Below are 9,291 nucleotides of genomic sequence, written 5' to 3' on the forward strand. Positions count from 1 at the left end.
AATACGTGGCTGTATACATTTGGAGGTTTTCGTTAAAAAACGAAGTTTGTGAGCAGTCAGGTCGTGCATTTAGGATGAGAAATCAAGTTGTGGACATGCAATAATCTACACCTTCTGTTTAGAAAACAAACGAATATATCGCTATATGTGTGTTTTAAATTAGTAAGACTTTTGCTGTATAAAGACATACCTATAACACTATCAGCTTGCACTGAAACAATTTATTTTTAACGTAAATATCTAACATAAGTGTGAGGAAACTCCTGAAATAACTTGTCGCGTTTAAACTGCAGTCTGTTTTAGTTACTTTTAGCCTTTTGTTTTGCCCATTATTGTGTTAATGAATCAAATAATAAAAAAGTTATCCAGAGTTGTTTTTAGTCTTTTTAAAATGTAGATAATTGAACATTTTCTGAGACTGTTTTGTCTTTGACAATCACAATAATAACACTAAGAATACCAATGATAATAATAATGGAACGAATTTATTAATTTTATTAACATTAAAAGTTAAAAATTATTTTGGAGATCACATTGTTTCCAGAGTATTTGCTGCATATTTATCTTTACAAAACACTGTGCTTTTTATATTTTAAATACGTAGTATTTATGTTAAACCGGTTACTTCCTTAATTTAAGCATTATATATATATAATTATATATATATAACTGCCACATTTTGTATTAAACGCTCGATAAAAGTATTGATTTGAGTTTGGCGTTATCGTTTTGTCGTGACTTTGATTGCAATCGCTGCATTGGATCTAGTAGTCGAAACTTCTGCACACATTCTTTGCTACAGTCATCCGAAAAGGCTGCCCCTTAGCTGTGTTTAATTCCAATCAAAGTGATGTACAACAGAGACAGAACAATGCAGTGTAATGGCATTGATGATCGTCGCTGTGCCCTATGATTAAAGACACCCAATTACAGCAATGAACATTGTCGTAATTATATTTCTTAATCACATCCGGAAGGTGTAATTGTCTTAACGATGTGTTTCATTAAAAAATGTAGGTACTGCAGTCGACAGTTTTCATACACAATTGTTTTCCAATTAACACATTAGATACCGTCATGGAAATTTTTTAATAACAATATTTGGGGTCTCCCTAGTTTTTTAACACCCGAGGATTTCCACTTATGGTAGGGAGGCATCGTTTCCCAACACGATGACTCTTATGCTCTTCTAAGGCTTCGTGTTTCATCATAATTGTGCATGTTATGACACTGTATACTACTGATTTAGTATATTATACTTATGTTACTATCCTGTCATTGTAATGTTCAACTTATTAGACACAGCAAGTTTTAAGAAATAAACAAGAATTGTCTCTGTTTGTTTTTCTCTGTTGACGAAGTAAATCCTGTAATAAACCGTAGACTGTATTTACCCCAAGGACGCAAGACAAATGCATAAATTAGTTATCTTTCTAATCTTTTTCAGGACTTACTGTATTTATCTTATCTGACACAACAGCCGTTCATCACTTAATCGTTTGCGTCCTCACAACAGACAACCAGGCGAAAGTATAAGTTTGATCAAAATATTTTAATAAAGCTTTCCAGTACATCAACATATACAAACGGCCCTCTGCAGTCATACTGAAACGAATGTATCTACAATGCTCACCATTTTGACCTGACAACAAACCGAAACCGTTACCTAATCTATAGCCGACCGCGTGAGTCTGGGGGAAAATAATATGCGAAATTTACAGCGAAGGTTCTGTGCCGAACGAAATCTTGCATGCAGACCAATTTAACTATATTCACAGTCCTTAAATAAATTCAAACCAAAAAGTCAACTTTAACGATTCCACCAAACTTGTAGTGTATTATATCATCATTTAACTTATCACGTTAAACTAAGATGTGAAATATGCTAAAATCTAATTTGAGTTAAAAGTCCATAGTTTTGTAATGTACTTCTCTGTTCTTTAAGGTAGTCATGTTGCTACTTTTCAAATTACAAGATGCACCAAAAAAAGCAAACATTCAGGCAACATTAACCGAAAGCAGCATCAGTATTATTGCAGATTAAGCAAATATCCCGAAAAGTGTGGCAGGCCTTGTTATGGTTGCATGTTGCCAGGTCAATACTCGTCAGTCTGTAGTGCCGGTATTTGCGCGAGAGAATAAACTGTCACTTCTCACCAGTCTTGCAGTCACATAGGTTTTGTTTGGTTTTAACTCACTCTCACCAACAGTTCCAGACCACTTCATATACACAATCAAGTATTTGAACAAAAACTGCGATTGTTGGCATGAAATCGCGATGTAAGAAAAAGGTTTTCTTTTAGCCTTTTCTATTGACCTCCATACCAAATAGTCTAGTGGTGTCAATTTCAAAGTCAAGGTTGCGCAGGTGCTTCTATAAGAGTCATTAGCTGTAGTATTTAAGGCTTGTCAGTACACTGTTTACAGAGGCTGGAGGTGACATTGTTGAATAGGGCACATTTGTCGGGACAGGAGGAGGCTGCAACTCCGGTGGGGAACGGATACCCAGGCGGCTGTTCGTATGCGCCTAAGCCTGGCGTGAGAGCTGTGGTTGCAGGGATCGACGCAGCCGAAATAGCCTGGCCTTGGTTGAGATATGCAACTAGCCTTCTCATCTCCTCCAGCGCTTGTGCCTGCATGAGGATGTAATTTTTGGCTAGCAGCAAGGTGGCAATTTTGGAGAGTTTCCGTACGGACGGGCTGTGCGCGTAGGGGATCACCGCTCGCAGTTCATCGAGGGCGTCGTTCAGATCGTGCATCCTCCTTCTCTCCCGGGCGTTGATGTTTAGCCTCAGCATTTTCTGCTCTTTGTTTTTCTTACCTCCATCAGACTTCGTTCCGGGCACCGCTGTCCTCCCGTCTTGCATCAGCATCATCTCACACCTGCCATCACTATCATCGTCCGGGCTCTGTTCCCCGCCGCTGCTCTCAGCCGCCGAAGTCCTGTTTGCGCTCTCGCCGTATTTCACACACAAAGATCCGGTCGGGAGACCAAGCGTTCCTCCTCGCCCTCCTGCCAGCCCTCCGGGCTGAACGGAGTCTGAGTCAGTCGGGTCGAAGCAGCTGATTGGCGACTGACGGTCCCTGGAAGGTGGCTCGACACCCGAAGTCGGTCGAAAAGAGTCCATCTTTTTGCTGGAGACCGCGCTCAGACTTTTGTGAAAAATGTCTCCGGGTGCACCCAAGTTCATTCTCCTGTCCATAATCTCCGAAAAGGTCAGTTTGATAGAGACGTCTCTTGTAGCTGTCCTCGATAGTCGCGTTACGTTTCTGTCATAGAAAGTGCTGTTGTAGTGCTGTCTACACTTGTCAAGTGAGGTGAGGAAACAGTGCCTCCTCCTAATGTGCTCTGCTCTGCGTTTATCGTGGTTTGAGTCACCTTACCCCAGATCTTCAAAACGATCAGCATCAGCAACAGAAGGGGGAGTCTTTTACATCATTATCTCGAGGCGGGTTATTAATATAAAGAGCATTCGCCTATTGGGACCAAGCACTCTACCCAATCAGGTTAACGTTTTAATTTATGGGATTAAAACGGTAACAAACATTCCCGCGTGTGGGTTGTCCTCTCCGTCTGCTTAGTGCGCGCGCTCCGCTCTTATCGGAGGGGTTCCTCGCAGCGTTTTAAAAGGCTCTTAAGTCTTTCATTCCGGATATCGTCTGTAGGCTGTAGCTCATATAGGAAAGCATGTCCTTTTTTATTCAGAGCCTTACCTTTGTGTCCGAATCTGATGCGTTCTCAACTTTTTGTAGTGCCCTAAACAGAAGGTCAATTTAAGGACCGGTTCTTTTATTTAGTTAGATGTAGTTCATGTATTTAGTTACATGAAGTTGTGTTTAGGATTATTGCTTTATGCCCTTTCAAGTCTATTTGTGAGCAAGAGCTGCTCATAGTGTCCTCTTTGTGGTCATTTAAACATGTATATAATGACTTTGGACAGAATCATTCTTAAAGATTATTGCAACCGGAGAGCGCTTGGCTTTCCAGAACCTTTGACTCTTTCCGCAATTACTTGCAGATCCATTATTTTAAATTAAAACAAATTAGGCTTTCGTTGTGTCATAACTGAAGTATTACGTTTGAGAAATCGTTTTTGATCTTAGTTCAGTACAGTGACACTGGTTTATTATTTTTTCATTTATGCTATCCTTCATCTTTGTTTTCCTGCCGGGCTGTAATATAGACAACTGCTTTTGCTTACTCAGAGTGATAGTTGATATTTGAGGATAGATGATGTCATATTTGTGAATTTTTCATTTTTCTCACTTAGTCATGATTATTTTGCCCAAGTGCAACATTTCACTAACGTAGATTAATAATTAATAATCGATTTGTAATGTAGGTCCGAATAAAAATGTTAAAACCAAAACTGAATAGGGTAAATATTGAGCAAATTCATTGTGTGGTTAATTCGGATATGTTTATATTGCTCATAATCTCTGCATCGCCTAATCTGTATTTTACGAATGCTCGAGTTTAGAAGTTCATTTTATAGGTATCTCAAAAATGTATAGAATTCATATTAGTAAAGAATTGTTGAGCTTGTATCGCCACCAAGTGGTCACATGTTAACAGTTCATGCAAAGGCAACAAACACGTGGTCAAAATTGACCGTAGTAAACCACGCGCTAGTATGCAACAAACTTGGCATATCATCCACTTGAAGGCAAATGCACATTTATTATTATTGTTATTGCTCTTGATGGTGATGCAAAAACAAATCTCTGTTGAGATGCAAATTGTAAGGGCTTGTGCAGATATTGTAATTGTGGACTGGGTGTGTGGGGCTGTGGCCATGCAGTGGGATAGAACACTTTTCAGGCAGATGAGAGCCTGAGGCATGCTCTTTGTCTTGTGATAGTGCAGGAACACCTTCATGGCCAATCAAACATCCCTAATGAGACAAGATGAGCCAGGACGGCCTATATCCTGAGCCCGGCTGCCAGCAGCCAGCTACTGAGCTAGAGCCAAGTGTGGAGACCTGCTATAATAAGAGTTTATAATAAAAAATGTTCTTGTTTTGTTAGAAGGAAATGAGAGAGAGAGAGAGAGAGAGAGAGAGAGAGAGAGAGAGAGAGAGAGAGAGAGAGAGAGAGAAAGAGAGAGAGAGAGAGAGAGAAAGAAAGGGAGAGAGAAAGAAAGAGAGAGGGAGAGAGAGGCATATAAGCTGGCGGAGCAAGAAAACAATAGTACAAGGGAGGCAGATGGGAGGTGCTATAGGGCAGCAGAGAGAGAGGATACTGGAATATTTATCAATATTCTCAAGGACCTACAGAACTCCCTATATACATATGTTAAATATGTTCTATGTTATATGTAAAATATGTTATACATATGTTAAAAAATGTTTAACAGTCATATGTTAAAAAAGCATGGTGTGGGTGTGTGTTTGAGTATTTAAACATAAATATTTAAATGCATTAATTTATGTTTAAAAATGGTGATGAAAATTAATATTAATTTTCATAGCTCAGTAAATTACTTGCAGTAACATACGTGTACCACCTGATGTCAGTATATGCATAGACGTTTCATACTTAACAGTCATTTCAGAGATCTTGCTTTGTTGATTAAATTTATGAAGTTTCATTTTTTTCTAAAAACCTTTCCAATGTAATCTGTTTGTTACTTTTTTACTAAACTTAGAAGTACTTAAAAGATTCTTCAATGTTGTTCTAAGTTAAAGATCAACCATGTGAATATAACAACCGTATGATGATAACATTTTAGTAAAGAAGTCTGGAAGCTATACACAGGTATGGTGGCACTCATATTTATGACAGAAACAGTGCAGATTCAGCTCCTTTCATTGTACACCACACACCCAGTCCTAATACCCAGGCCTAACTCTGCATGTGATCATTACACCTTTGAATTAGGTGGCCAGGTCTGTGCGTTTTAAGGAACCCCTAAAGGTTCTCTGTTAAGCTGCAGACAGCTCCCAAATACCCTGTACAATGAATTGTAAAAGTGGATGCCACTAAGAGACAAGTAAAACTGAAAGATACTGTGGAGCCTTTCTTTCCCCATGCACTAACGGCACTTCATTTACTTAGCTTAGAGGCCTCACTTTGCACTTGCATTTACTTGTTCATGCATTTCATTGCTTTGTGATGAGCCTTTGTGTGTGCTGTATTTTTTTTTATTGCATTTTTAAAATAATTGTTTTATGATGAATGACAGCTCCATAGTTCTCTAAAGCCTTGTCACTTTGGGGAGTTCATAAGATTATTACATGTAAGCGTGATTCTAATAAATAATGCACTGTTATAAACAAATAACTAAACAATGAACTATTATTTTGCAACAATAATTGTAATTGTTTATATGACGAAATAAGGAAATTCAGTAATCTGCTTTATGCTATTTTGTCCTTAAATTTATGTAATGTGAGTCATGGATGTAGTATTTGGTTTTAGTTTTGGAGTTTTATATTTTAGTGTAAGCACTTTATACTTTAACTCATTTTGTATGATGGACTTTCATTTTACTAAAATTAAAATTACTTTTATTCAAGTTATGTATTTTTTCTGTTATTATCTCCACAGTAACATATGACTCTAAGGACACTGCAGTGGCTATTTTTCTGGGCACTACTTAAGTCCAAGTAAGAGAAGTCATGAAGAAAATGGTGCTTGAGTTAAAAAGAAAATAATTCTGCTTCATACTGTGTTCCTCACTACCAGTGCTTCCTGTCGTTCACCTGGGTTTTAACTTGTACATAAACAAGCATACAGTGTGCTTTGAATGAAACTTAGGAAATGCTATTTTCAGATAATGGTACCATTCTCCAAATACTGTACAATGGAATGGCCAAACCAATACCAATTTGTGTAATATCAAAACCAGCACATTGTATTCTTTCAGAGCACCCTTAAATAAAGAACTAGTCTCCAAGTTGTGGTGGAAAGAAACATGTAAATGTGTATGTAAGAGTAAAGTTCCTACTTTTGGATTGACTTTGGGTTGAGGTAAAGCTGTTCTTCTCCTCTGTGAAGAGGATGAATAAAGGTTTCATAAAGGGCTCTGACAAGGTTCTGCCTGGAAATATTATCCATCCATCTGTCCATCTTTCCTTCCTCCCTCCTCTCCTGCTGTCCATCCATTTATCCATCCAACCTTTCTTTGAGCATCTTGCCACAAGTGTAAATGAAGGGCAGTGTCCTGTAGATGACTTCCATAGACTGCAGAATAAGCAGCAATGCTCTCTCTGTTCAGGTGGGGGCAGAACTGCTTCACTCCCGCAGCATGGCACATCTTCGCAGTCCTGCTGAGTGCAAGTGCTGAAGTTTGGCATGCATAATGCATGCTAATTCAATTACTTCTCTTGCTCCCTTTTGTGCCTTTAACAAACATCAGTTGCTTAGCAACACAATCGAATTAAGAGATGTTATTTTCTTTTTTCCAGCAAGTAGCAATTTCATCATTTCAGAGTGGTCACTTCATACCAATTAGTCTGTGCTCTTCATGTGAGAGCTAGCTACCGCAGCTTTGCGGGCTGCCCTGTCCTGCCCCAAGGCATGTTTGGAATAATGATGTAACCACATCTTTGATGCATGCATTCTCTGCGGGGATGGTTCACTTACTTTGCTAGGTTGTATGCATGTGGCATATATGCTTTAGCCAGAGTGCTTTGCAGAAATACCTTCACATGTGTGTACATGTGAAATGGTAACAGATACATTAGGGCCTGAAATAATGCTGATTACTGGGATTTTTAATGCAGTAATGATTTTTTGAGGGTATGACCCATGAGATGGCTTGATATTTAATGAAATCTCAAATTCAAAATACCATGAAGCATGCATATAGCTCACTATCAAGATATTGATAGTGCCACAGCAGCATGTCACATGACACACAAGATGTCAAGACAAAATCATGGCTGAGAATAGCTCAGTTAACATTTTACTTTTGCATTAAATATCAGCCAAACCTTTAGAATTTGGAGGCCTCTACTTATAGTATATTAATATCTCGTCATTTAAGAGCTCTTAGATTGTGGCGGTGTTTACTGAAGGATGTAAAATTGGAGAGATTTTTCCTTCTTTGCAAGATTGTTCATTCTGGTAAGTCTTATAGCAACATGAAAATGTTCCTGTACAATAATATTGTTAAGATCGTTCCTAATGATGTAGTTTATAACTTCATTTAGGATTTATTTTAAATAATCTTATCTGAATTAATAAACTAAGTGGTTCTGACCAATGTTCACCTATTGCTTTGTGGTCATCTTTGTGGTTGAGGTTTTGCAGGATTACTAATAGATGGCGCTATTTCCTATAAGTGCGCACTTATTGTACGCGAGTAAATGAAAGAGGAGGTCAGGTTTCTATTTTGATTTTAATGAGTACATACTTACATTGTCTCCCGAAGATCCCTTTCTTTAAACTTCGTATGATTCAACGTTGATGCATGATACTGCATTCATGGTAATTTTCTATTAGGTGAAACTGAGTAACACGCTCTTAATGTGGGCCTAATTTACATGGTAAGAACGTGTTATAAAATGGTAAGAACAGGCTATAAAATAATCACTAATTCTAAAAACGACGAACTTCATAACTGAATTTTAAGTTGCCACGGAGATCCTGACGTACTTGTCAAACTAACCCCCCCCCCCACACACACACAGATAGATAGATAGATAGATAGATAGATAGATAGATAGATAGATAGATAGATAGATAGATAGATAGATAGATAGATAGATAGATAGATAGATAGATAGATAGATAGATAGATAGATAGTGAAGGTGTAAAATCACCACTTTTACATTAACACCACACTGTACATTGGTGGCCATTATGAGTCTTAATTTACCAATGGTTTTGTTTGCCTACACAAGCAGAAGTTATTTTTGTCTTAATTATTTTCATTGACTTTTGTATCGTGTTTTAATCTATATAAAATACTGTCAACGGTCTAAAATAGGCTAAACAAATTTTGAATATATGTATTTATTCGTGGGTATTTAAGTTTATATGGGTCTTGAGAATGTTTAAATAGTTTAAATAATTTTGGCATTATGACGTTAATGATATACACGTTGGTGATTAACTTCATTTGGACATGTACTCATGATCGAAGGTGTTATATAATATTGACAGTTTTAATGCATACTGCTCTAGGCTATTGCCTGAGATTGACGTGAAATGCAGATTAGGAGAGGCCTGTGACCAGAGAGAACTATTCGACATTGGTCTGTGTGTATATATATATATATATATATATATATATATATATATATATATATATATATATATATAACCTTGTTTTAATTTTATCC

At 37.6% G+C, this 9,291-nt stretch overlaps 1 protein-coding gene across 1 annotated transcript; it reads right to left on the reverse strand.

The window, feature by feature from the left end:
- Positions 1 to 562: 562 nt before the first annotated feature.
- On the reverse strand, positions 563 to 4,977 carry bhlhe22 (basic helix-loop-helix family, member e22). The gene has a single exon (XM_027004449.3). The coding sequence runs from the start codon at positions 3,201 to 3,203 to the stop codon at positions 2,400 to 2,402; it is 804 nt and encodes a 267-aa protein (XP_026860250.1). The 5' UTR covers positions 3,204 to 4,977; the 3' UTR covers positions 563 to 2,399.
- Positions 4,978 to 9,291: the final 4,314 nt, after the last annotated feature.

This window comes from Electrophorus electricus, chromosome 1 (genome assembly GCF_041902795.1).
Source record: "Electrophorus electricus isolate QZ-2024a chromosome 1, ASM4190279v1, whole genome shotgun sequence".
In the NCBI taxonomy this organism is placed as follows: Eukaryota; Metazoa; Chordata; class Actinopteri; order Gymnotiformes; family Gymnotidae; genus Electrophorus; species Electrophorus electricus.